The sequence below is a fragment of the Oncorhynchus mykiss genome, chromosome 10, assembly GCF_013265735.2.
Source record: "Oncorhynchus mykiss isolate Arlee chromosome 10, USDA_OmykA_1.1, whole genome shotgun sequence".
Lineage (NCBI taxonomy): Eukaryota > Metazoa > Chordata > Actinopteri > Salmoniformes > Salmonidae > Oncorhynchus > Oncorhynchus mykiss.
In genome coordinates this window covers 68,421,651-68,449,089 of record NC_048574.1, presented here as the reverse complement: position 1 = coordinate 68,449,089, position 27,439 = coordinate 68,421,651, and the positions used below count along the sequence as shown (strand labels likewise).

Below are 27,439 nucleotides of genomic sequence, written 5' to 3'. Positions count from 1 at the left end.
GTATCGCGAGACAAAGCGGAACCTTTGTGAACGCGGGTAGCGGGGAAAGGAAGCTAGCGAATGAATCACTTGTAGCCAGCCAGTTTCTTTCATAATAAACAGTAGGACTATAGCAGCGTATTTTCTGAAATAAAGTTTTTGAAAACCATATCTGCCATTTATAGGCGGACGAAGTAATCGAATAAACAGACGATCTGTTTAAATCGAGGAAGAAATTCGGTAGCAATGTCCGAGACTGGAAACGGCGTGGAGCTGCGGAAAGAGCAAGCAGTTGAACTTGAAGAAACCGGAGGAGGGGAGGTGAGCCTGAACAAAATAATAATAATACAAATTCTGAGCCCATCATTCGAAAAAATGTCTCAACAAGTTTTAGATTAGGCTAAAATCAACCATATGTCTTTTGTGACTTCCAAATCGAGCCATCTCAAACTTTGTCTTTGCTAGCTCGAGTTGTTTAGCTAGCTAGCATTAGCGTCGTTAGCTAACGTTAATCGACAGCTCCGACCCATCTTCCCGGAGAGTGTGTCTCGAGGTACTGTATAGTAGAGCTATCAGCTAGCCTGTTTCATAAACACTCATCTAACTGTGCTAGCTAACGTTACAGCTAATACACTTTATTTTAATACGCATCAAGGGTTCCTATACAATTGTAGCAGTTGTTTACATCTGTTTGACGCTGCCTTCGATCCTCTGTATACTTGTGCAGCTTATCTCAACTGGGAAGTCCTAGGAAAATCGTGATCTTCAGGTTGGGAAGTCGGAGCTCTAGAGCAGTTTTTCCCGAACCTGGTCCTCGAGTACCCCCAACAGATTCGTTGTTGTAGCCCCTTGACAAACACACCTCACCCAACTCATTTAGGGCTTGTTGACAAGTTGAACCAGGTATGCTTGTCCAGGGTTACAATACAAATGTGTACTGTTGGGGCTACTCGAGGACCAGGGTTGGGAAACACGAAAGATGCCCAAGTTTCAGACTTAGAATTCCGAGTTAGATGACCTTTCAAAATATTTTTCCCAGTCGGAGATTCTTTTTTTTGAGTTCCCACTTGTCTTGAAGCCACTTAGGTCAGAAGTCTGAGATTTCTGAGTTCTCAGTTGTTTTGAAAGTGGCATTGCATTACTCTTTTCCAGGAAAAGGATGATGCGTCAGAGGCAAGCAAGGAGGAGTCTTCTGAAGCCGGACAGGATGCCCAAGATGAGGACCCCTCTTCATCTACAGCGCCAGCCTATGAGGAGAAAGTGGTAATGGCACACTGCTAGATGTTCATTTACAGTTTTAATATGTAATTATCCAGTTGTAAGCGTAATTTGTTGCTCACAAAGTTTCACTGCTTTTCTGTGTGTAGGCATCAGACCGGACCAACAGATTTGAGTACCTACTGAAGCAGACAGAGGTGTTTGCCCATTTCATTCAACCTGCGGCCCAGAAGACCCCCACCTCCCCGCTCAAGATGAAGCCAGGACGCCCTCGTGTCAAGAAGGACGAGAAACAGAATCTCCTCTCGGTCGGAGAGTGAGTATACAACACAACACGCAGAACAACTTGACCTGATGATTCGTCAGTCTTCCGTGGGAGTACATTGGGTGTACGTGTGGGGCATTTGATATGCTGTCTCTGATGAATTGCGGGTACCCCTTTCTCTCCTTGACAGTAACCGTCATCGTCGCACAGAACAGGAAGAGGATGAAGAGCTGCTGAGCGAAAGCAGCAAGACCACCAACGTCTGCACCCGCTTTGACGAATCTCCCTCCTGTAAGCAGTCACATGGCTTTACTCATTAGAGCGACAATATATAACTTCTTGGGCGACCCAACCAAATTCCCATAGAAATGCGTGTTATAGATCTGTCGTTCTCATTGAAAGCAAGTCTAAGATGCGGTAGATCTGTGCTAGGTACTCATTTTCTATGCTATCCATGGTTAAGTTTGCATCCTTTTACTTTCGGTTTTGTACACCAGCTTCAAACAGCTGAAAATACAAAATGTTATGGAAAGTACATTTCACAGCGGTTTAGATGGTACAAAGATTCTCTACACTAAACTTGCTTGTTTTGTCACAAACTGAAATTAGGTGATCTATTACAATTTTAGCATCTATGAAATTGCTTCTGCATAGTGCATCTTTTATGTAGCAAAGTCCTGACCGGGACTACTGTAGTCCATATTTGAATGGTAAGTATGTCAAACTTGTGCAATACTGAGTATGTTGTGCTGTATCTATCTCCCAACAGTTGTAAAAGGGGGTACAATGAGAGACTACCAGGTCCGTGGTCTGAACTGGCTCATCTCTCTGTACGAGAACGGAATCAACGGGATCCTTGCTGATGAAATGGTAGGTTCTCATTTCAAAATAATGTGAAAAATATTACCTTTTTGGTAGTCTGGTAGTTCTACATGCATATCTCTTGATCACTGTGTGCGTGCGTGTGTGAGACTCATGAAGATTACTCCTGGACTACAGCAGTAACAGCATCCAAAGACCCATTCATGCTAAAAAGAAATCGCTTATATATATATATATATCACACACACACACTCTTACCTTGCTTGTTGTCCTTCAGGGTTTGGGTAAGACCCTGCAGACCATCTCTCTGCTGGGGTACATGAAGCACTACAGGAGCATCCCCGGGCCCCACATGGTGCTGGTGCCCAAGTCCACCCTGTACAACTGGATGAACGAGTTCAAACGTTGGGTCCCCTCCCTCAAAGCAGTCTGCCTCATCGGAGACCGAGAGCAGAGGGTGAGCTATGAGCAGCAGCAGCAGACCACATGAATTATCTGATGTAAAATGAACAGGACATGTTGATTGCTGTAGCTCAACTGGAAAGCATTGGGTGGTGACTGTGGGACAGTGTTGAGGCTTATGTGTTTTCCAATGTTCCATATGGGAAGAAATGTTGTCATGGAAATAGTCAGTTCATCTCTATCTCCTTCTGCAACTGAAGCGTAACACATAGATTTCCTGCAACATAAGACGTCTAATGGATATTCTGCATAATGCAATCCAATGCAAGTTAGGCATTTTTCAGTAACTTGTACTACAGCAGTTGCAGCGCGTTAGACTGGTGATGTTGCTGATAACTCTGTATCTTCACCCTCTTTTTCCCCAGAATGCCCTGATCAGAGATGTGCTGCTGCCAGGGGAGTGGGATGTGTGTGTCACCTCTTACGAGATGCTCATCATAGAGAAGGCCGTGTTCAAGAAGTTTAACTGGAGGTACCTGGTCATTGACGAGGCCCACAGGATCAAGAACGAGAAGTCAAAGGTTAGGGAGCTTCTAAAGTTGACACACACACACACACACTGTATACATATTTGATTAAATGTAAATATGTGATTTAAAATGTGTATATACACTAACGAAACGTCAATGGGCTCAACTCACAAAAGACTCTTAGATGGTTTGTCTGACCCGTGTATGTGTGTGCTGTAGCTGTCAGAGATAGTGCGTGAATTCAAGACCACCAACCGTCTGCTGCTAACCGGCACCCCGCTGCAGAACAACCTCCACGAGCTCTGGGCCCTGCTCAACTTCCTGCTGCCAGACGTCTTCAACTCCTCAGAGGTAAGAGGCAGATAAAACAGGATGAACTTTAATGTACCCGGGGGGAACAAATTGTTGAACACACAGGCAATTTCCCTCCATTAATACTACAGTTTAGGAATAACGCTTAGTAACACTTAGTGAAAATAACAATATCCTCTATTTTTCGCTTATTTAAAGGGCCCCGAAAATATGGATTGATTTAACTTTTTGTTTTTCTCTCCAAGGACTTTGACTCATGGTTTGACACCAACAACTGCCTGGGGGATCAGAAGTTGGTGGAACGTCTTCACACTGTAAGTATCTGAAACACTTCCTTACATTTCACTGTACTGTATGAATGTGTACTGTGTATATATGAATAGTGAGTAAATAGTATTGCCGTCTCTTGGTGCCTTGACAATGTATTACTTTAAATTTTAATGTAGTAACATCTTGTGTTGTTCTTGTCTAGAACTGTTTTTTGTGGATCCAGGAAGAGTAGCTGCTGCATGTTCAACAGCTAATGGGGATCCTAATGAACTAAACATGTATCCATGTAGGTTTTTATCAAATAGTGTTATGGGGCCTTCCCTTACCATTGGTTGTTCTCTCTCTGTGTACGTGTGTGTGTAGGTACTGCGTCCTTTCCTGCTGCGTCGTATCAAGAATGAGGTGGAGAAGTCTCTGCTGCCTAAGAAAGAGATCAAGATGTACGTGGGGCTGAGTAAGATGCAGAGAGAATGGTAAGTAGCCCACACACAGTCAACGTATGCCCTTTCCCTGCCAAACAAATTCTTCAGCCCCTTGCACTATAATGTGTATTTGAAAACAGTGTCCCGTCTCTCCTCAGGTACACCAAGATCCTGATGAAGGACATAGACATCCTGAACTCTGCAGGGAAGATGGACAAGATGCGCCTGCTCAACGTCTTGATGCAGCTGAGGAAGTGCTGCAACCACCCGTACCTGTTTGACGGGGCCGAGCCCGGCCCGCCTTACACCACCGACCTGCACCTGGCCGTCAACAGCGGCAAGATGGCCGTCCTTGACAAGCTGCTGCCCAAGATGAAGGCTCAGGGTGGGTGGACGAAAGGCTCCCCTCTAAGACCAGTTACAAAATTTGTGTTTTTATGGCCTGTTTGATGGCCCTGTGGCCCTTTCAACTTTCAAGTTGATATGGAGACAGTGTTGTGTAAAGACTATTTCAGACTTTTTGTGATTCAAACTACTATGTTAAAGTTGCAGCAGTGTAGGCATGGTGGATGATTGATTGGTGGCCATTTTGAACTCCCCTTCCTCTCCCAGGCTCCCGTGTGCTGATCTTCAGCCAGATGACCAGGATGCTGGACATCTTGGAGGACTACTGCATGTGGCGCAACTTCGGCTACTGTCGCCTGGACGGACAGACGCCCCACGAAGAGAGACAGGTACGACTATGACTCCCACTCCTGGATCTCATTAACTGCAGTGGCCTATTACCCTGGTCCCAGATCTGTTTGTGCTGCCTTGGTGTGACATTGACCATAGGAGTTGGCAGGGCAGCACACACAGATCTGGGACCAGGCTAATAAATGGCTTGTAAATTCAAACAATTTAACTCGTTGTAGTTTGAACACACTTAATTTAACACTACATTTCCCATGTTCCTCTAGATCTCCATCAACGCGTACAATGAGGAGGACAGCCCTAAGTTCATCTTCATGTTGAGCACCAGGGCTGGAGGGCTGGGTATTAACCTGGCCACAGCTGACGTGGTCATCCTCTACGACTCAGACTGGAACCCTCAGGTCGACCTACAGGCCATGGTCAGTACCTCTCATTCACCCACGTTCGTGGACTAATTAATCAGTCTTTTACATGACATTTTACTATTACTTTAGTAATAATTAGAATTTTTATAATTAATTAGAATTTGCCCTACAGATTTAACATGTTCAATTCCCGCTAATATCACAACAAGTGAGCTTACATCTCTCACCAGTAACTTACTTAATTGATCAAGATGCTTCTACCTGATAACTGTTAGACACTTACCTGATTGGTTCATTTAACTTTTCTTCTCAGGACCGAGCTCACAGGATTGGTCAAAAGAAGCAGGTGCGCGTGTTCCGTTTCATCACGGAAAACACAGTAGAGGAGAGGATCGTGGAGCGGGCCGAGATGAAGCTCCAACTGGACTCCATTGTCATCCAGCAAGGTACTGCACCGGTGGCCATTTTGGATCTCCTCTTCCCAGTTTCAAACCTACACTATTGAAGTCAATGCCTTGGTAATGCAACTGGCTGACTTGTCTGTCTACTTTGTCTGTTCTGCAGGAAGGCTAGTGGATCCCAACGCCAACAAGCTGGGGAAGGACGAGATGCTGTCTATCATCCGGCACGGCGCCACGCACGTCTTCGCCTCCAAGGAGAGCGACATCACCGACGATGACATCGACGAGATCCTGGAGCGAGGCGAGAAGAAGGTCAGAACGCAGACGGACAAGGGCCTAGCGCTAGCATTGGGCCTAGCATTAGCATTTATCTGCACTCAGATCATTTATATAATATGTGATAGCATTAGCATTGCTACATGTGGGTTGATATGGCAGTATCTAGAGGCCAAACACATTAGCAATGTGTAGCTAGCTGCTAACGCTTTGCTGTGTGTTTGTATCTGACAGACCATGGAGTTGAAGGAGAAGATGAACACCATGGGCGAGAGCTCCCTGAGGAACTTCACCATGGAGTCCGACAACAGTGTGTACACCTTCGAAGGAGAGGACTACAGGGAGAAGAAGAAGGTGGTCACCAACTGGATCGAGCCACCCAAGAGAGAGAGGAAGGCCAACTACGCAGTGGATGCCTACTTCAGAGAGGCCCTGCGTGTCAGCGAGCCCAAAGCACCCAAGGTAAGCCTCGCTACCGCCGGCCTCTGGCTATGTATATGCATACCACTGGGATAGCTGTGTGGAATGAATCAGACCATCTTTCTCCATGACTAAACTGCTGTCCTCCTCTTCCAGACCATCTTTCTCCCCGACTAAAACTGCTGTTCTCTTCTTCCAGACCATCTTTCTCCCCGACTAAAACTGCTGTTCTCCTCTTCCAGGCTCCTCGTCCACCTAAGCAGCCCAATGTGCAGGACTTCCAGTTCTTCCCCCCAAGGCTGTTTGAACTGCTGGAGAAAGAGATCCTATTCTACAGGAAGACTATCGGCTACAAGGTATACAACATGTACTGTTACTAGTGTAACTGTTGGTACATCAGTGATGGCAGGTGCCACTTAAGATCTAAGGATGGGCTCATAGTAATGGCTGGAATGGTATATATGTGTTTGAGCCGTCCTCTCCTCACCAGCCTCTGTGGTCAATTATGATGCCGTCAGTATGATAATGTTCCACCAGGCGGCGGCCATTTTGCAGTTTCAAACCAACACAGGTGGTTTGGTTTAGAATGGGATGTATCTGTTGAGTGTTTAAGTGTATATGTGATGTACATTTTCTCTCCAGGTTCCTCGTAACCCAGAACTGCCCAACTCGGCTCAGCACCAGAAGGAGGAGCAGGCCAAGATTGACGAGGCCGAGGGCCTATCAGAGGAGGAGCTGGAGGAGAAGGAGAACCTCCTCTCGCAGGTAATTGGCTGAAACAAGACCTCCAACTTAAACACTCTAGACATTCATCATAGTGCCCTACTCCATGTCATATTTATAGAACTACATATTGTTCAGTTGAGATATCTTCAATGGCTTCAACTACAAAGTAGAGACAAATGTTAGCGTTTGTGGCTAGTGTCGTTACAAACTGTCATCGATCTCTCCACAGGGCTTCACCATCTGGAATAAGCGTGACTTTAACCAGTTCATCAAAGCCAATGAGAAGTGGGGGAGAGACGACATCGAGAACATCGCCAGAGAGGTGGAGGGCAAAACCCCAGAGGAAGTCATGGAATATTCCGGTAAGAAGAACCCCTCCCCCCTTTTTTTCTTTTTTTTTCTTCAAATTGCGGAAATGTATCTGAATCTACTTCTTATATAGCTAGTGGACATTACTCCAAGTGTATGACAGAGATCTAGAGTATTATGATCTAAACGTGTGTGTACACACACACAGCTGTGTTCTGGGAGCGCTGCAACGAGCTGCAGGACATTGAGAAGATCATGGCTCAGATCGAGAGGGGAGAGGCCCGCATCCAGAGGAGGATCAGCATCAAGAAAGCACTGGACACAAAGGTAAGCCATTTAAGTGAGGTCATCATTAACAAGAACAACATTGGGGAGCCAAGACCTTTTATTTTGATCAGATGATTGATATAGTTGTGAAAACCTCTGGGCACTCCCAAGGAGTGGAATGTGTATGGAATGTGTCTGGGCCCCTCCAACCCTTCTGAAGGAATGTGTTTGGGCCCTCCCAACCCTTCTGAAGGAATGTGTTTGGGCCCTCCCAACCCTTCTGAAGGAATGTGTCTGGGCCCTCCCAACCCTTACGAAGGAATGTGTCTGGGCCCTCCCAACCCTTCTGAAGGAATGTGTCTGGGCCCTCCCAACCCTTCGGAAGGAATGTGTCTGGGCCCTCCCAACCCTTACGAAGGAATGTGTCTGGGCCCTCCCAACCCTTCTGAAGGAATGTGTCTGGGCCCTCCCAACCCTTACGAAGGAATGTGTCTGGGCCCTCCCAACCCTTACGAAGGAATGTGTCTGGGCCCTCCCAACCCTTCTGAAGGAATGTGTCTGGGCCCTCCCAACCCTTCTGAAGGAATGTGTCTGGGCCCTCCCAACCCTTCTGAAGGAATGTGTCTGGGCCCTCCCAACCCTTACGAAGGAATGTGTCTGGGCCCTCCCAACCCTTCTGAAGGAATGTGTCTGGGCCCTCCCAACCCTTACGAAGGAATGTGTCTGGGCCCTCCCAACCCTTCGGAAGGAATGTGTCTGGAGCTGGTGTCTGATCATGTCTACCAGAGGCTTACCATACACCCTGAAGGACATCTTTTCTCTCCCTCGTTGTAGATTGGTCGCTACAAGGCGCCGTTCCACCAGTTGAGGATCTCGTACGGCACCAACAAGGGGAAGAACTACACGGAGGAGGAGGACCGCTTCCTCATTTGCATGCTGCACAAGTTGGGCTTCGAAAAGGAGTCGGTCTATGACGAGCTGCGCCAGTGCATCCGCAACTCGCCCCAGTTTCGCTTCGACTGGTTCCTCAAGTCCAGGACCGCCATGGTGAGTGGAGTGGCCCCGGGCCGACAGTGGAATTAAGTACAACCTTGTTGTAGAATCAATAGAGTACAACCTGTAGATGGAGATGTGTCTTTACTTCTTCAGTAACATGATAACCATTGATTCAAAACATTACACATGTTGTGGTTGTATACTTGTGTGTGTAGGAGCTCCAGAGGCGATGCAACACCCTGATCACCCTGATTGAACGAGAGAACATGGAGCTGGAGGAGAGGGAGAAGGCAGAGAAGAAGAAGAAAGGACCACGGAGTCAGTCTTCTGTAAGATCACAACGCTCCACTTCCTGTCCATCACTGAATTCTCTGGTCATGCAGTCCTCTATCTCTGTGCATTGTGCAGGAAGACACACACGGCACTAACAATATCACACAATGTTCTTTTCCACTATATAGTCTTGTCTAAACCAATATTCCATTGTAAGCAGACGTTATTGTATGAAGTGACGATTTTTATGATCATTTGAGCTGACACTCCTTTTCTGTCTTCCTCTTCATCCCACACTTCCTCAGGCTCAGAAGCGTAAGGGAGAAGGGACCCCAGACCCGCGAGGAGGCCGCAGGAAAAAGCTAAAGCTGTGAGGCGGTGGTGGTCAGAATGAGGGCAGCGGCAGACAGCAGTATAGTAGTCGTAGCGTCTGTTTGTTTTGTACGGGTTACCGTGGTGATACATGATGATGATTTACTGTATAAAACCCAAGAGGACTGAATTTTTCTTCACTATAGCGTGTCATTCTATCTAGAAGATTCCAGGAGGGAACCTATGTTCTTAGTGTCGATTTAAGGCAGCCCCCCGCACCTCTCTGATTCAGAGGGGTTGGGTTAAATGCGGAAGACACATTTCAGTTATACAACTGACTAGGTATCCCCCTTTCCCTATTGTATTCCTTCTATTCACAGGCCTGCTAGTAGGGACTAACTGACATACTGAGGCTGCGCTGATTTAGTTGAATTTTCTTTTTGTTGTTTTCGTTTTCTACCCTTTTTTACTAGTACTTGAGGTGACGAGAAATGTATTTATGCCTGTTGGTTTTGTTATCACATTCCATTGATTATACCGATACCTGTATCTATCCCCCCTCCCACTCTGTTATGTTACCGACCTACATTGTTGAAAATGTATTTTTGGAACGTGTCACTAATAAATTTCCCCTTTTTTAAATAAGTCTATTCTTATGCAAAAAAATATGTACTTCTGTTGAATATTTGTGCAAAGCTTTTCACACAAAGAGCAGTGGACGTTCACAAGCAGTCTGAGTGAAGACTAGGACCAAAATCATTCAGAAAAGTACATTTGTATTTGGCAGTTAAAGTTGGAGGACATCAAACAATTGATTGAAATTATCACAAAATTGATAAGTCACCAATTTGATCTAAATTGGTCAGAGACACATTTCTATACCGTAACTAGTTGGCACCTATTAACTTATACTGTCACTTGCATAAGATCGAGATAGTCACATTCTTCAGTTGAGAAACTGCATCAAATGTGGGGTTAACATATTCTTCAAGCTGCACCAGGGTATGATAATTGATACCTTTCTTGTTTGCATTGTCCTGTGTTGACTTTGAACATCCTATACATGCAGGTATGTACACAGACTTATAAGAGTTAAAAATATGCACATACTATTAACACTTTTTTTTTTTTTACCTCACCTGAAACAAAAATGTATAAAAACATTCTGAATGAATAGTTTATGCACTTGAATGACTAAAATGGACAACGTCACAATCCCATTGAATAGCACCATGTCTGTGCTCTGCTGCAGTGGGCTCACCTGCTGACTACCGAGGGCCTTGTAAAGCATAGCAGTGCATCAATCAATATTAGAAAATACACACATTTATCACGTTTGATACAGCCAGCCTCGACCGGACCGACAACCCAACATTCGACCCACTTGGCTCTCTAACTCGCACTCAAAAAAACAAATATTAGTGGACACGGATTGAACGACCGACGACAAAAATAACATGATAGGCTAGTTCTCTTAAGAAAAACAGGACAGAATAGTCTCAAAGCTGCTCTGCACTATCAAGGGGGACATTTAGTTGCTTTTACCTTCTGGAGATGCCATTACTGTTTTAGGATTGAATTGGGATGTTCATCTATGGCAGTTAGCATAGTTGGAAGGGGTATTCTCCACAACATCAGCCCTCGGGGACTCCTAATATTTGACACATGAACTAAAGCATACCTGAATGGACTTCTGTCAATTGGGTTGTTGAGGGGGACTAAAACCCATGTTGTACCACAGGAAAAGGGGTGAAAACACTTCATTGAGGGTTCATGGATCCTCACATGACTTTCTCTCCAGGCTTGGCCAGCCATGCATGCATTCATACTCTGGTTATAGGCCTACAACACACATCAACTGACATCAACTGTCCCACGAACTGGCTGTGCTAGCAGAAGGCAGGGTTAGCCCTGTTTTAGGGCTCTATTCAATCCGTATTGCTGAAGTTCAAGTGTTACAGCGCAATTGAAATTGAAAGCCAGTGTTCCCGAGTTAGCGGAGACTGTATTCACGGTAAACGCCGCATATGTCGGCTCAATCGGAAATTACCTTTGCATTTTTATCACGCAGTCTATAACGCTTCAGCGGTAAGGATTGGATAGAGCCATTAGACGGCACCGCAGTGGTAGAGGGTGGAACCGTTGACAACTGTCAATGTCTTATCAGAAGGCCACAGGGACGGGATGGTGTTGGTAGGAGGGCTGTCTCTAGTCATGAGCCTAGACCTCAGAGCTGTCCAAGCTGCTGCTCCCAGTACCCATCATGCCCTCTCTGCTGTTTCCACTCCCTCCGCTGTAGGCCGAGCACGACGAGGTGGAGTAGGGAGGGAACTGGCTCTTCTTCTGGTTCTTCCTCTTGCGCCGCACCAGCAGAATAACCACCATGGCCACCAGGCAGGTGAGAAGGATCAACCCGGCTAGGCCTACCAGCATGGGCAGGGTGGAGGTGTCCACAGGCTCCCTGCCGGAGCTCTCCAGGAGGGGGCGCTCCAGGAAGGGTGAGTCGCGGTCCGACCCAGCCTGGTCACGTCCACCCCATGGCTGGCGCTGGCTCACCACCAGGCGGTCCGTGCGGTCCAGAGCGATGTGCTGGATGTTAGTTCCCCGATTGTTGTCGGTGCCGATGTCCTGGGCCAGGTCCGGAACGGGGGCGGCACGACGGTAGCGACCCAGGGAGGAGGTGTGGAGGTCGGGCTGAGGGTCGGCCACGGACGACAGGCTGTGGTGGTACTCCAGGCTGCGCTTGCCGATGCCACGGTTGGCGTTGTCTCGGGAGCGGACAGTGTAGATGGTGTGGATGAACCACTCCCGACCTGCAGCCACCTGGAACATCCAGACACAGTGGAGCTTGAGGTTAGTGATAAAGACTTTGGCCTATACCTTTCAGTGTGATTTCAAACAAAATGTGTGTGTTTTTTTGTGCTAGTAATCAAACTCAGATTTCAGAAACCATACAGAGACTATTTTCCCATTGGTACCCAGTTTACAGACCAGATGTAAATATTGTGTCGTTCCTGGAAGCTGTTGCCGTGGTGATAACCAAAAGATACCTGGGTTGGGGGTGCGTGCGCGTGTGTGTCAGCTGACCTGGAAGAGAGGTGAGGAGGACAGGGCGAATCCGTCTGAACCAGGCTGTCTGACCAGAGGCAGGCCTCCAGGAGTGTCCAGGGCCAGAGTGGCACCAAACAACACATCTCCAAACGCTGTGGCCTGGGTCTCTGGCTGAGCCTTGTCCTGAGGAGGAAAACACACACACAGGTTAGACCACTGAAATCATTACAGATAGAACCTAACTTAGAAATATTGTATAGGATGTCTATGGATTAGAGGTAGCTTAGTGGTTAAGAGCATTTGGGCCAGCATTCAAAAGGTAACTGGTTCGAATACCGTGGCTGACTAGGTGAAAAATCTGTCGACGTGCCCTTGAGCAAGGCACTTAACCATAATAGCTCCTGTAAGTCGCTCTGGATAAGATCGTCTGTGTATTTCAACAGCCTAACAGCAGCATGGCTCACCTGTACTGAGATGTCAAGAACACAAATGGTTGTAGATGGTTGAAGCAAGAAATGACTTGTGAATGAATTAATAAATATAGCAAAACTGACCAAACTGCATTCAAAGTGACCATAACAAAACTCCAGAGGAATCTCCCCCTGAGTGGAGGCATCATGTGTTAAGTGATTGCCGTACGCACCAGGATCTTGAATCTGTAGAGCAGTGAAGGTGCGTCGGCCAGGCAGCCATACTCCTTGTTGGTGGGGTTGTACTTGGGGACGTAACCGTCAGCTCCTGTACACAGGAACACCTTCTCTATACTGCAGGAGAAGGAGTCACCCAGGTTCTGGACTGGGTCCACCATCACACGGCCGTAGATAGAGGAGCCTGGAGAGGGGGATGGAGGGAGAGATTAGAGGAGGGTGGTGTCCCATTGCTCTGTGACACTTCAACAAGCACTGAAAGCTTCATTAAATGGTTATTAGACTGTTAAATATTATCTTTACATTCAAACTCAGAAAGCAGTTAGACAGAAAGCTGTGTGAGTTCTATAAGATAAAACAGCTAATAATGTACACTGAGTGGACAAAACATTAGGAACACCTTTCTAATATTGAGTTGCACCCCTTTTGCCCTCAGAACAGCCTCAATTTGTCAGGTGTATGGACTCTACAAGGTGTCCAAAGTGTTCCACAGGGATGCTGACCCATGTTGACTCCAGTGCTTCCCACAGCTGTGTCAAGTTGGCTGGAGGTCCTTTTGGTGGTGGACCATTCTTGATGCACAAACTATTGAGCGTGAAAAATCCCAGCAGTGTTGCAGTTGTTGACACTCAAACCGGTGCGCCTGGCACATACTACCATACCCCGTTCAAAGGCACTTCAATATTTTGTCTTGCCCATTCACCCTCTGAATGGCACTTATACACAATCCATGTGTCAATTATCTCAATGCTTAAATATCCTTATTTAACCTGTCTCCTCTCCTTCATCTACACTGAGTGGATTTAACAAGTGACATCTATAAGGGATCATAGCTTTCACCTGGATTCACCTGTGCAGTCTATGTCATGGAAAGAGCAGGTATGTTGACTAATGGTGTATCTATCTATATGTTGACTGGTGGTGTATATATCTATATGTTGACTAGTGTCATGACTGTCCTGATCAGGTCAGGTTACAGGAGACCACAACCATACAGATTATCTCTCAACCCCAACAGAGGGGGAGAGATCTAGGGGTCTGAAGATGTGGGGGTTTTATGACCCCTCACACCCCTGGTAAATCTCAGGCCACAGACAAATTCCTTTGTCCTGTTACTATGGAGAACCAGCCTCAGAACATTAAACATGAAATAAAGGGACTTTGGAACAATGATTTCCGTCAGCCACAATGGTGGTTGTGACGATAGATGGAATATGAAAATGTATGTCATTTTTGTTTTGTTATTAGGTTAATAGATGGGTTAATAGATAACGTTATTATGAAAACATTGTAACGTGAAGAGTTTTCCTAGTATATGTTTGATGTTTATACATTGTACGTTGTGTGGAAAATGTCCAAATCAAAAGGAATGTTTTGGTAAAGATGAAATGTGAAGTTAGTTGTCTAAAATTGGATTTGAGTAATATCTAGACCTTGCCTCATAACTTGGTACGCCCAGAGAATTGCCCTAAAGGCGGTTAAGCCCACTTCTGACCCAAGGGTATAAAACCTGTGAGTAAAGAATTTACAGATAGGACTACGTGACCCAAGCTGCAGCCAAGGTCTAAAAAGTCAACGCAACACAAGTTTGAAGACAAATAAATATTTTTCTTCCCAAGCTACGGATAAGTAGCTGTGTCTAAGCGGGTGAATTCAAGCCGGACCAGCTAGCGTCCAATTCCATCGAATCGTGGTATCTAAACGGTTTCATTCCAATGCTGTGAGCTCTGAGCTACAGAGCTGTCTGTCCTCAGAAGACCCCATCCAGAGCAAGGGTGAGGGAACAGACTCCTAAGCCAAAAGGACCCTGACATCGTGAGGACGACCAGAGAGGTGCACCGGAGAAGTGCATCATTGAGCAGCCTGAACGGTCCACGTGGAGAATCCACAGAGAACTTCCCCACGTAATTACATCATTATATTCTGACCCATGTGCAAAATTATTCAGCCCCTTTACTTTCAGTGCAGCAAACTCTCTCCAGAAGTTCAGTGAGGATCTCTGAATCATCCAATGTTGACCTAAATGACTAATGATGATAAATACAATCCACCTGTGTGTAATCAAGTCTCCGTATAAATGCACCTGCACTGTGATAGTCTCAGAGGTCCGTTAAAAGCGCAGAGAGCATCATGAAGAACAAGGAACACACCAGGCAGGTCCAAGATACTGTTGCGAAGAAGTTTAAAGCCGGATTTGGATACAAAAAGATTTCCCAAGCTTTAAACATCCCAAGGAGCACTGTGCAAGCGATAATATTGAAATGGAAGGAGTATCAGACCACTGCATTGCAGTGCATCTACCAAGACCTGGCCGTCCCTCTAAACTTTCAGCTCATACAAGGAGAAGACTGATCAGAGATGCAGCCAAGAGGCCCATGATCACTCTGGATGAACTGCAGCTGAGGTGGGAGACTCTGTCCATAGGACAACAATCAGTCGTATATTGCACAAATCTGGCCTTTATGGAAGAGTGGCAAGAAGAAAGCCATTTCTTAAAGATATCCATAAAAAGTGTCGTTTAAAGTTTGCCACAAGCCACCTGGGAGACACACCAAACATGTGGAAGAAGGTGCTCTGGTCAGATGAAACCAAAATTGAACTTTTTGGCAACAATGCAAAACGTTATGTTTGGCGTAAAAGCAACACAGCTGAACACACCATCCCCACTGTCAAACATGGTGGTGGCAGCATCATGGTTTGGGCATGCTTTTCTTCAGCAGGGACAGGGAAGATGGTTAAAATTGATGGGAAGATGGATGGAGCCAAACACAGGACCATTCTGGAAGAAAACCTGATGGAGTCTGCAAAAGACCTGAGACTGGGACGGAGATTTGTCTTCCAACAAGACAATGATCCAAAACATAAAGCAAAATCTACAATGGAATGGTTCAAAAATAAACATATCCAGGTGTTAGAATGGCCAAGTCAAAGTCCAGACCTGAATCCAATCGAGAATCTGTGGAAAGAACTGAAAACTGCTGTTCACAAATGCTCTCCATCCAACCTCACTGAGCTCGAGCTGTTTTGCAAGGAGGAATGGGAAAAAATGTCAGTCTCTCGATGTGCAAAACTGATAGAGACATACCCCAAGCGACTTACAGCTGTAATCGCAGCAAAAGGTGGCGCTACAAAGTATTAACTTAAGGGGGCTGAATAATTTTGCACGCCCAATTTTTCAGTTTTTGATTTGTTAAAAAAGTTTGAAATATCCAATAAATGTCGTTCCACTTCATGATTGTGTCCCACTTGTTGTTGATTCTTCACAAAAAAATACAGTTTTATATCTTTATGTTTGAAGCCTGAAATGTGTCAAAAGGTCGCAAAGTTCAAGGGGGCCGAATACTTTCGCAAGGCACTGTATTTCTCTCGTGTACTTTCTTTTTTCTCTCTCTCTTTGAAATCCCCATTGTGGGCAACACGTGCCATAGTGTGTTGGCCCGTTATACTAAGTTCTAATCAATAGCCTATAATGTGTTTTGTCTATGTGTATCTTTAATCATCATTTTAGCTTTCTAGGAAATAAATATTCAACTAATATTGGTGTGGTAGGAACTCATTGGTGAGACCCGGGTCCGTGCAGATTCACGGGCTATACAACGTTCAGAACGAGATTGGTAGAGGTAACTGTTTAATTAGCGGCTGTTGTAAAATCGATATTCTGATATTCTTTGAGATAATTTGGGAAATAGAAACTCAATAAAAACTAGTTTTCCCATGGTGCCCCAGGTTAATGAGTTAATAATTACTTGATTCAGTTAATCACGCAATTAGAAACTTTTAATAATTCGATGAACAACAGTCGTCACATTAACTAATACAACGTCACGACACTAGTGGTGTACATATCTATATGTTGACTAGTGGTGTATCTATCTATCTATATGTTGACTAGTGGTGTATATATCTAAATGTTGACTAGTGTTGTATATATCTATGTGTTGACTAGTGGTGTATCTATCTATATATTGACAAATGGTTCCTAGAGTGTCCACTAGGTGTCAGTAGTAGTCCAGTACCCTCTGAGAAGGCTGTGTCGGTGCTCTCTCCGAAGCCCATGGATCCGTCTGACAGCCACAGCTCCCTCTTGGACAGCAGGAACATCTGGGTGTTCAGACTGAACTCAGCTGCCACCGGGTCACTCACCTGGGGTGGTCAGAGGGCAAAGGTCAAACACAGGCACCAAGAGAGTTAATAAGATTTAAACGTTTGGTTCAATGTATTTAATCAATAAGTATGTGCTACTATTATCTTTTTAGCCTCATACAACACCAAGACAAATCAGCATTGGTGAATGACAAAGTTTCCTCTTGATTCTAGCGTCTTGGGTATGCTAGTCTGCCAGAGACTGTGGGTATGCAGTGGTGGTGGTGGTGACCTGCTGGAAGCGGATGTCCATGTGGAAGGTGAGGGGTTCTCGTGGGTGACACACAGGGGGAATGCTGAACTCCCCATTGGGAGAGGCACTGCAGGGGATCATCTTCACTGTGTACGTGCCAGAGTAGTCCCGCACCTACAGACGACATCATTAAAACAACTTTAAAACAAACCAACCATTTAAGGTAGTTACTGCTGGTCTGGTATCCATACTGTACGTGCTGCTAAAGCTAACCCTAGTCTTCTGTCATTACCATCTACCAGTTTGCTTCAGCACAAACACTAAGAATACAAAGTTAAAGGTAGACTCAGCGATATGACGTAGGTACACAAAGTAAACAGCATAGTGGGTCCATTTCCTCAACAACTAAGAGCGCTGTGCTGTTTTGGTCCTGTATCTACCACGCTCTGACAGCGTGAATTAAACCGGTGCACATAAGCAGATACTGTGTGTGACAGTGAAGTCTTGTCTCTCGCTCATCGCAATATCTACGGTGCAGCTCGTGGCCACGTCATATCGCTGAGTCTACCTCTAAGACAGACAATGATCAAGATGGCAGCTCACAGCGAAGTCAGAGACGAAGCTCCACTGCTGCATGGGCTGGTTGTAGGTGGGCTCAGTCCTGATCAGGGCCAGGGTGAAGGTTAGGCCAGAGAGGTCAGCACACATCACCATGGACGACAGAGTGGTTCCTGGAAACACACAGTCAATCCTCTCTTTAGTCTCACACGTACACTTCTGTTGAGCGTTTCTTTGCTTGATGTGTCTGACAAAGGGCATACATGAACACAACATCCTAAGACCGGCGTTGTACTGTAGACTGTATGTCGCACCTCGTTGTAAGGTTTACACATTTGACGTTGTTGACGGTAGTTTTATTCTTACTGAAAGGGGTAATGTCATGTTGACATTTGGCAGAACAACCCTTAAGGACGGTTCCATTCTAATAGCGGTACAGGATCTGGGTCACAGTGTAACCCAATAGGAGAGAAAGCTATACAATCACCCTATCGTGTGTGTGTGTGTGTGTGTGTGTGTGTGTGTGTGTGTGTGTGTGTGTGTGTGTGTGTGTGTGTGTGTGTGTGTGTGTGTGTGTGTGTGTGTGTGTGTGTGTGTGTGTGTGTGTGTGTGTGTGTGTGTGTGTGTGTGTGTGTGCGTGCGTGCATGCGTAATACCTGGGTGGGACATGACAAACTGTCCTCTGAAGCGGGCCTCAGTCTTGAAGTTGACCACCAGACGTCCCTCCTCGTTGATCCTCATGCTGGTGGGGTACATGGATCCTATAGGGACACAGTTACATCAAACAAGGGTTATTGTCCACCTCTATCATTCACTGGTGAAATAATGCATATGACACTATTTACATTTTAGTAATTTAGCAGACACTCTTATCCAGAGTGACTTACAGGAGCAATTAGGGGTAAGTGCCTTGCTCAAGGGCACATTGACAGATGTTCACCTCATCAGCTCGGAGATTCTAATCAAATGTGCCTGCAGACTATTAATTATACAGGTATTAACAGAGTAATACTGCAAGTCATCCACCTCACTTTAGTACTTAAAATAGCCAACAGTGGGCCGAATTGGCTGTACCTTGTAGTTCAGCCTCCGGAGGGCTGCCGATTCCGTCCTGCCACAAGATGGCGGTGTCGTACACAAAGGTGAGCTTGAGCTCTGACTGCAGGTCAAAGTGCTGCCATCCTCCCACAGCGACGGGGGAGTGGAAGACGTAGGACACATAGAGAGGCACACGCAGAGTCACATAGGACTGGACCAGGTTCAGCACCTAGAGGAAGAGCAACACAGCGATACATAGTCAGGGTCACCTTCAACTGTACCTGGATCAGCATATACCACAGTACAAAACAGAAGGATAGGAACACTTCAGAGCATTCAAGCATGAAAGGTCACATAGAGGGAATTTAACACAGGGGGAATTTCAAAATGTCTACTTTCAACTTGACAGATTACTGAAAAAACTACGACAGCAGACTTGTCAGTTTGTGTGTGTGTGTGTGTGTTTTTGCATCAGTGCATATGTGTGTATGTCTCTCTCAGTACCTGTCCATCTGTCCCGATAGAACCTCCACAGGTGGTGAGCAGCTCAGACATGTCGTAGTAACTATTAAACTCCCACAGACAAGCCTCCAGATTCAGGTTCCTGTAGAATCTCAGGCTGTTGGTGGAGCGCATGTCGGCGCTGTACTGGTAGGGCGATGTCTCGCCGATGATCTCAGGGTTCTTGGTGGCGTCGGTGATGAAGCCGTGGCCCGTCTGGATCTCGTTGAAGTCCAGTAGGTTGGAGCAGCGGTGGTTACCCACGCGCGTGCCGTCCGGAGACAGGGTCAGCTCGAAGTTGGACAGGGGCCGAGTAGAGATGACCGGTAACATGCCTGAGGAGAAGAGGGGTGAGAGAGAGACGGTTTCAATACATCATCAATCCATTGCAACATTTATAAATCTTTTAATGATCTGGTAACTTTTTACCATTGACAACTGATCTTGAATCAGTTCTTTCTACCTCAGTCCTATTGTCATCGATCGTTAGCTAAACAATCAAACTGACTCTAGACCAGTAGGTAAGGACATGACAGAGCCTGTTACTCACCGTCCATGTGCGGCATGTTGACAGTGAGTTTGATGAGGTTGGGGAAGTCAGGGTCGTCAGGGCCGGTGTAGCGGATCTTAGCAGAGAAGGGCTCAGCTCCCACCGTGCCAGAGATACGTGGTTGACACAGACCTACACAGACACACGAGACATATTATTGTCGGATAGACAATCATCCTTGAACTCTCCATCGCAAGGCCTACGTAACTCTGTCCTAATAAGGACATATAACAAATGTCATCAACAGTCATGACGGTTGATGTCACTGAACTCTGAAGTCACCCCCCTCCCCCTCCCAGTCTCCACTCACCCTCCTCCCTGCTGACCACCATGATGGGACTGGACAGCTCCAGACCAGCATCCCCGTTCGTATTGAACGCCCGGGCAGCACACTGGACTCTCGACCCAGCCTGGAAGTAGATGGAGTCCAGGGTGATGGACTTAGTGTTGGTGAAGAAGGTGTTGGTGTCCACCTCTCTCAGGGGCGAGGTGACCCCGTCCGACCCGCTGGGGGCGCTGACCAGCCAGCGGTACTGGGTCAGGGTGTCGTTGATGCTCTCCGCCGTGCAGATGGAGCCCGTCTTGTCAAAGTCGTGGTATTTGGGGTTGCAGGCCTGCAGGTGAGGGAGGGGCCACAGATACGTGAGATTATGGCATATGTAATAGGACGATACACAGTCGTCTTGTAAACCGCGCTTTACGAGGCTATATGCAATGGTATATCGGTAATATGTATTTGAGAAGACACGTGTACATTTGTTATGCCGGTGAAAGGGTCTCATGTTTAGGATTTAGTCAGAACTGGAGAAAGCATTTTGATTTTCCACTTAAACAACAGGTTTTGAAACCATGAAACACAAAGACCTTCAGTTTGAAGCCTCGGCTTTCTGGACTGGATGAAAGTATTCCTGCCTTGTCGCTAGCTTAGCTTTACATGTTTAAACACCTGGATATAAGGTGTGTGTGTCTGTGTGTCTAGGGGGTTGCATTCTGCGTGTGTTTGTGTCTAGGCCCAGTGGCCACCACTCACCGTCACACAGACGATGGGGTAGCCAGTAGAGGGGTGAGGGTTGTCCCTGGCGCGGGCCGTGTCATCGTACATTAGCAGGGACACCACAGTAGGCACAGCCGGGAAGGTGACGTCTGCCACGCTGTCCATCTCCTCAATGTACACAATTGCCTTACTCATCTGATGAACGGGAGAGAGAGATTCAAAACACCATTCCATGGGTATAGTACACATTATGGTGTTCTACATTGTAAACTTGGACGTTTGAGAAGGTGGAGTCCTCCTTAGAACAGCATATTTGTAACACCAAAGGAGAAAAGAGAGTTAAAGTGAGCGTATACCTCTAGCATTATTTGTGTCAGGTTAGTGGTATGGTACAGTACATGTCTGGGATGCCACATAGCTGTGTTTGTAGGTCACACTGCTCTGTGGGTTGACTTGAGGGACATTCTCATAGCATGGACTCAACCAGGATGTCGTTTTATAATAGCTGGTGATTTGGGTGCTGGGGCCGCTGACAGTGGCAGCTGCTGCCTGGCTATTTGTGTATTCAAGTGTGTGTGTGCATGCCCTGAGACCTGCTGAGGGTATTTATATGGTGTGTGTGTGTCTCGGTGGGTGATCTAGGTGGGTGTCAGCAGCATACCACCCTGCATCTCACTGCTGGCTTGCCTCTGAAGCTAAGAAGGGTTGGTCCTGGATGGGAGACCAGATTCTGCTGGAAGTGGTGTTGGAGGGCCAGTAGGAGGCACTTTTTCCTCTGGTCTAAAATGAAGAAGATCCCAATGCCCCAGGGCAATGATTGGGGACATTGCCCTGTGTAGGGTGCCATCTTTCGGATGGGACGTTAAACCGTGTCCTGACTCTCTGTGGTCACTAAAGATCCCATGGCATTTATCGTAAGAGTAGGGGTGTTAACCCTGGTGTCCTGGCTAAATTCCCAATCTGGCCCTCATACCATCATGGTCACCTAATCATCCCCAGCTTCCAATTGGCACATTCATCTCACCTGTAACTATTACCCAGGTCGTTGCTGTAAATGAGAATGTGTTCTCAGTCAACTGACCTGGTAAAATAAGGGTTAAATAAATGCATAAAGTGTGTGCGTGCGTGCGTGCGTGCGTGTGATCCCATGCCCTCAGTCTTACCTGCATCTCTGCGACCATGTACTCATCAGGTTTCATGTGGACGACGAAGGCTTCTCTCATCTCTCTCTGGCCGTCATACAGGATCTGCACCTCCACAAAGTGTTCTGTCTCACCCTCCTTGAACTCCACATCTTGAGAGACACACACAAGGTTAAACAAGAGCTTAATAAGGATCTCTATTAAAAATGTATCAGGTCGTTTTTGGTGTGAATGGGTTATACACGACGATGCCCATCACAGTATGACAACAATGTATAGGGGCAATCCTACGGTGACAGAAAACAGATTAATGCTGAGAATTTAAAATGTATGTCAAACAGGAAACATATCATTGCAAAGTTAAACAAACCATACAACACTCTGACAATGACTACTTTTAACAATTTACACTGAAAATTTCACAAAAAAACTAACTTACTTGAAGAACAGTGCAGATGCAAAGTTTGGTAACAGAATGACGGTATGTGCTGTTTCTTCAACTAAATGTGTTTTTGTCAAATGTTCAGTGGACATTGTTAAATGTCGTCCTTGTGCATAGAGTCGTATGGTTTATTTTACTTTGCAATCATTGTTTTTTTCTTTGACATCCATTTTAAAGCGTCAAATCTGAGTCTCAGCATCATTCTGTTACTGTGGTAAGGCCCTTCTCTCATATGGTTCTGTTCTAACGCCCATACTAGCATCCCACTTAGAATGAAGCAATGTTTTGGACAATCTAAGAAGGATGTTAGAGTGGATAATGGAACATAGACTACAGTTCCTGTATGTGTACTCACCCTCCGACAGCAGGTTGTAGTCCTCTCCGGACGTTAAGGTTAGTTATGTCTGTGTTACATGATTAAACTATATGATAACTTAATGGTAGGACTCACCCTCCGACAGCAGGTTGTAGTCCTCTCCGGACGTTAGGGTTAGTTATGTCTGTGTTACATGATTAAACTATATGATAACTTAATGGTAGGACTCACCCTCCGACAGCAGGTTGTAGTCCTCTCCGGACGTTAAGGTTAGTTATGTCTGTGTTACATGATTAAACTATATGATAACTTAATGGTAGGACTCACCCTCCGACAGCAGGTTGTAGTCCTCTCCGGACGTTAAGGTTAGTTATGTCTGTGTTACATGATTAAATTATATGATAACTTAATGGTAGGACTCACCCTCCGACAGCAGGTTGTAGTCCTCTCTGGACGTTAGGGTTAGTTATGTCTGTGTTACATGATTAAATTATATGATAACTTAATGGTAGGACTCACCCTCCGACAGCAGGTTGTAGTCCTCTCTGGACGTTAGGGTTAGTTATGTCTGTGTTACATGATTAAATTATATGATAACTTAATAGTAGGACTCACCCTCCGACAGCAGGTTGTAGTCCTCTCTGGACGTTAGGGTTAGTTATGTCTGTGTTACATGATTAAATTATATGATAACTTAATAGTAGGACTCACCCTCCGACAGCAGGTTGTAGTCCTCTCCGGACGTTAGGGTTAGTTATGTCTGTGTTACATGATTAAACTATATGATAACTTAATGGTAGGACTCACCCTCCGACAGCAGGTTGTAGTCCTCTCCGGACGTTAGGGTTAGTTATGTCTGTGTTACATGATTAAATTATATGATAACTTAATGGTAGGACTCACCCTCCGACAGCAGGTTGTAGTCCTCTCCGGACGTTAGGGTTAGTTATGTCTGTGTTACATGATTAAATTATATGATAACTTAATGGTAGGACTCACCCTCCGACAGCAGGTTGTAGTCCTCTCCGGACGTTAGGGTTAGTTATGTCTGTGTTACATGATTAAATTATATGATAACTTAATGGTAGGACTCACCCTCCGACAGCAGGTTGTAGTCCTCTCCGGACGTTAAGGTTAGTTATGTCTGTGTTACATGATTAAATTATATGATAACTTAATGGTAGGACTCACCCTCCGACAGCAGGTTGTAGTCCTCTCCGGACGTTAGGGTTAGTTATGTCTGTGTTACATGATTAAATTATATGATAACTTAATGGTAGGACTCACCCTCCGACAGCAGGTTGTAGTCCTCTCCGGACGTTAGGGTTAGTTATGTCTGTGTTACATGATTAAACTATATGATAACTTAATGGTAGGACTCACCCTCCGACAGCAGGTTGTAGTCCTCTCCGGACGTTAGGGTTAGTTATGTCTGTGTTACATGATTAAATTATATGATAACTTAATGGTAGGACTCACCCTCCGACAGCAGGTTGTAGTCCTCTCCGGACGTTAGGGTTAGTTATGTCTGTGTTACATGATTAAATTATATGATAACTTAATGGTAGGACTCACCCTCCGACAGCAGGTTGTAGTCCTCTCCGGACGTTAGGGTTAGTTATGTCTGTGTTACATGATTAAATTATATGATAACTTAATGGTAGGACTCACCCTCCGACAGCAGGTTGTAGTCCTCTCCGGACGTTAGGGTTAGTTATGTCTGTGTTACATGATTAAATTATATGATAACTTAATGGTAGGACTCACCCTCCGACAGCAGGTTGTAGTCCTCTCCGGACGTTAGGGTTAGTTATGTCTGTGTTACATGATTAAATTATATGATAACTTAATGGTAGGACTCACCCTCCGACAGCAGGTTGTAGTCCTCTCCGGACGTTAAGGTTAGTTATGTCTGTGTTACATGATTAAATTATATGATAACTTAATGGTAGGACTCACCCTCCGACAGCAGGTTGTAGTCCTCTCCGGACGTTAGGGTTAGTTATGTCTGTGTTACATGATTAAATTATATGATAACTTAATGGTAGGACTCACCCTCCGACAGCAGGTTGTAGTCCTCTCCGGACGTTAGGGTTAGTTATGTCTGTGTTACATGATTAAACTATATGATAACTTAATGGTAGGACTCACCCTCCGACAGCAGGTTGTAGTCCTCTCCGGACGTTAGGGTTAGTTATGTCTGTGTTACATGATTAAATTATATGATAACTTAATGGTAGGACTCACCCTCCGACAGCAGGTTGTAGTCCTCTCCGGACGTTAGGGTTAGTTATGTCTGTGTTACATGATTAAATTATATGATAACTTAATGGTAGGACTCACCCTCCGACAGCAGGTTGTAGTCCTCTCCGGACGTTAGGGTTAGTTATGTCTGTGTTACATGATTAAATTATATGATAACTTAATGGTAGGACTCACCCTCCGACAGCAGGTTGTAGTCCTCTCCGGACGTTAGGGTTAGTTATGTCTGTGTTACATGATTAAATTATATGATAACTTAATGGTAGGACTCACCCTCCGACAGTGGGTTGTAGTCCTCTCCAGAGGTAGCTGACCCATCCTTGGTGTGGACCCTGACCAGGGAGACCTTGGAGGTGTCTCCTAGCCTCAGGATAGGGATCTTCACCACGGCTGTCTCCCCCTGGATCTGGGGCTCCCGTACACTGTACTTTATCTCACTGAAACGAATGACGGGCTCTGAGGAGAGAGAATCCGGTTAGACTCCTGATACAAAACAGAACAAACTACTGACTCTAACTCTCTAGAGACTGAATCAAATAATTCATTAAACAGAGTGTTTTGGCATTTAATTTGTAATACTTTGTTAGATAGATCAATACAATGTAGCCCGATGTTCGGTGTGGTAGATATCTCTCCGTGTTCCTTGGGTAAAGCTTACTGTCTTTCTCGTCAGTAATGGTGACCACCGCCTCGCTCTGTTCCCCTGTGGAGGCTCCGAAGGGTGACTTGCTCTTGGGCGTTCCCAGGACCAGACGGAACTCTTCGTCCTCCTCGTATAGGTTATCATCCACCAGGTTCACCACACACTCCTTCTCACTCTCCCCTGTGGGACAGACGGACAGGGGGAACACAACGTTAACACATAGAAATATGAGGATATGGGGGGTTGGCATATAAAAATACATTGAGAGAGAGAAGGGGTAGAGCTAGGGAAGGAGGGAGAGAGATAGAGGGAGTGAGAGGAAGGGAGAGAGAGAGAGAGAGTAAGAGAAGGGAGAGAGAGAGGGGGTGAAGAGGGAGAGAAGGATAGAGGAGGGAGAGAGAGACAGAAACAGAGAGAGAGAGAGACTGGGGTTACCTGGGAAGAAGGTGATGAGTGACCCGTCCGTGTTGGGCCTCTCATCATAATCCATCATGACCTGAGCAGAGCCCTGGCGGGTGTAGCAGCGCACCGTAGACCTGTGACTGATGTCTCCACTACGATACACTACGGCCTTCATCTCCCCGTCCGCCTCATCCACCTTATAGGCAGCATCCTTGAACTGAACCTTGGGCACTGGAATGATAAGTAGATTTGAATTAGGCTCTGAAGAGAACAGAATACTACTTATCAATACTGTGGTTTTCTAGTAGCTCAATATCATTTTCATGGCTTCTGCATAGGGAGCATAGTTTAAATTTCTCATTGCTCACTGACTAAATGTGCCTTAGACAATCATCTCAAAGCTACTTTTATATGGATAACAAAACACAAACAATTCATACAAGGAGAAAAGCTAAAAAGCAGTGGTTATGTTAACGCTAAAACATTGGTTATGTTAACTCTAAAACAGTGTTTAACGCTAAAACAGTGGTTAACGCTAAAACAGTGGTTATGTTAACGCTAAAACAGTGGTTATGTTAACGCTAAAACAGTGGTTATGTTAACGCCAAAACAGTGGTTATGTTAGCGCTAAAACAGTGGTTATGTTAGCGCTAAAACAGTGGTTATGTTAGAGCTAAAACAGTGGTTATGCTAACACTAAAACAGTGGTTATGTTAACGCTAAAACAGTGGTTATGTTAGAGCTAAAACAGTGGTTATGCTAACACTAAAACAGTGGTTATGTTAACGCTAAAACAGTGGTTATGTTAGAGCTAAAACAGTGGTTAACACTAAAACAGTGGTTATGTTAGAGCTAAAACAGTGGTTATGTTAGAGCTAAAACAGTGGTTAACACTAAAACAGTGGTTATGTTAGAGCTAAAACAGTGGTTATGCTAACACTAAAACAGTGGTTATGCTAACACTAAAACAGTGGTTATGTTAACGCTAAAACAGTGGTTATGTTAGAGCTAAAACAGTGGTTATGTTAGAGCTAAAACAGTGGTTATGTTAGAGCTAAAACAGTGGTTAACACTAAAACAGTGGTTATGTTAGAGCTAAAACAGTGGTTATGTTAGAGCTAAAACAGTGGTTAACACTAAAACAGTGGTTATGTTAGAGCTAAAACAGTGGTTATGCTAACACTAAAACAGTGGTTATGTTAACGCTAAAACAGTGGTTATGTTAGAGCTAAAACAGTGGTTAACACTAAAACAGTGGTTATGTTAACGCCAAAAAACAGTGGTTATGTTAACGCTAAA

At 45.4% G+C, this 27,439-nt stretch overlaps 2 protein-coding genes across 2 annotated transcripts in view; one reads left to right on the top strand and one right to left on the bottom strand.

Annotated features, from left to right (window-relative positions):
* The first annotated feature begins 25 nt into the window (after positions 1-25).
* LOC110534538 (SWI/SNF-related matrix-associated actin-dependent regulator of chromatin subfamily A member 5) lies at positions 26-9,904 on the top strand. Its single transcript, XM_021619427.2, has 23 exons — positions 26-300; positions 1,132-1,242; positions 1,347-1,513; positions 1,653-1,753; positions 2,232-2,332; positions 2,562-2,741; positions 3,112-3,267; positions 3,436-3,567; positions 3,774-3,842; positions 4,162-4,271; positions 4,379-4,605; positions 4,833-4,954; positions 5,180-5,332; positions 5,592-5,724; positions 5,843-5,991; positions 6,190-6,417; positions 6,618-6,731; positions 7,018-7,140; positions 7,331-7,463; positions 7,619-7,737; positions 8,512-8,724; positions 8,889-9,002; positions 9,252-9,904. Exons 1-23 carry the CDS (start codon positions 226-228, stop codon positions 9,318-9,320), a joined length of 3,099 nt encoding a protein of 1,032 aa, XP_021475102.1. The 5' UTR covers positions 26-225; the 3' UTR covers positions 9,321-9,904.
* A 113-nt stretch (positions 9,905-10,017) lies between these two features.
* The window catches only part of LOC110534535 (FRAS1-related extracellular matrix protein 2), a 52,057-nt gene continuing 34,635 nt past the window's right edge, over positions 10,018-27,439 (bottom strand). The window contains exons 9-24 of the mRNA XM_021619425.2: positions 26,174-26,371; positions 25,754-25,918; positions 25,369-25,551; positions 22,097-22,227; positions 20,970-21,128; positions 20,250-20,553; positions 19,940-20,071; positions 19,393-19,724; positions 18,925-19,117; positions 18,507-18,611; positions 17,896-18,023; positions 17,332-17,466; positions 16,973-17,099; positions 12,953-13,140; positions 12,346-12,492; positions 10,018-12,081 (exon numbers count right to left, since the gene is read on the bottom strand). Of these exons, the coding sequence (XP_021475100.2) occupies positions 11,479-12,081; positions 12,346-12,492; positions 12,953-13,140; positions 16,973-17,099; positions 17,332-17,466; positions 17,896-18,023; positions 18,507-18,611; positions 18,925-19,117; positions 19,393-19,724; positions 19,940-20,071; positions 20,250-20,553; positions 20,970-21,128; positions 22,097-22,227; positions 25,369-25,551; positions 25,754-25,918; positions 26,174-26,371 (3,230 nt within the window). The 3' untranslated portion in view covers positions 10,018-11,478. The remainder of the gene's footprint in view (positions 12,082-12,345; positions 12,493-12,952; positions 13,141-16,972; positions 17,100-17,331; positions 17,467-17,895; positions 18,024-18,506; positions 18,612-18,924; positions 19,118-19,392; positions 19,725-19,939; positions 20,072-20,249; positions 20,554-20,969; positions 21,129-22,096; positions 22,228-25,368; positions 25,552-25,753; positions 25,919-26,173; positions 26,372-27,439) is intronic.

What these genes read in the sequence shown, in the direction of transcription:
- LOC110534538 (XM_021619427.2), top strand. Translation starts at nt 226, where the DNA reads ATGTCCGAGACTGGAAACGGCGTGGAGCTGCGGAAAGAGCAAGCAGTT. An exon ending in CAGCCTATGAGGAGAAAGTG is followed by an intron (nt 1,243 to 1,346) that starts GTAATGGCACAC and finishes TTCTGTGTGTAG; the next exon opens with GCATCAGACCGGACCAACAG. An exon ending in AGTAAGATGCAGAGAGAATG is followed by an intron (nt 4,272 to 4,378) that starts GTAAGTAGCCCA and finishes GTCTCTCCTCAG; the next exon opens with GTACACCAAGATCCTGATGA.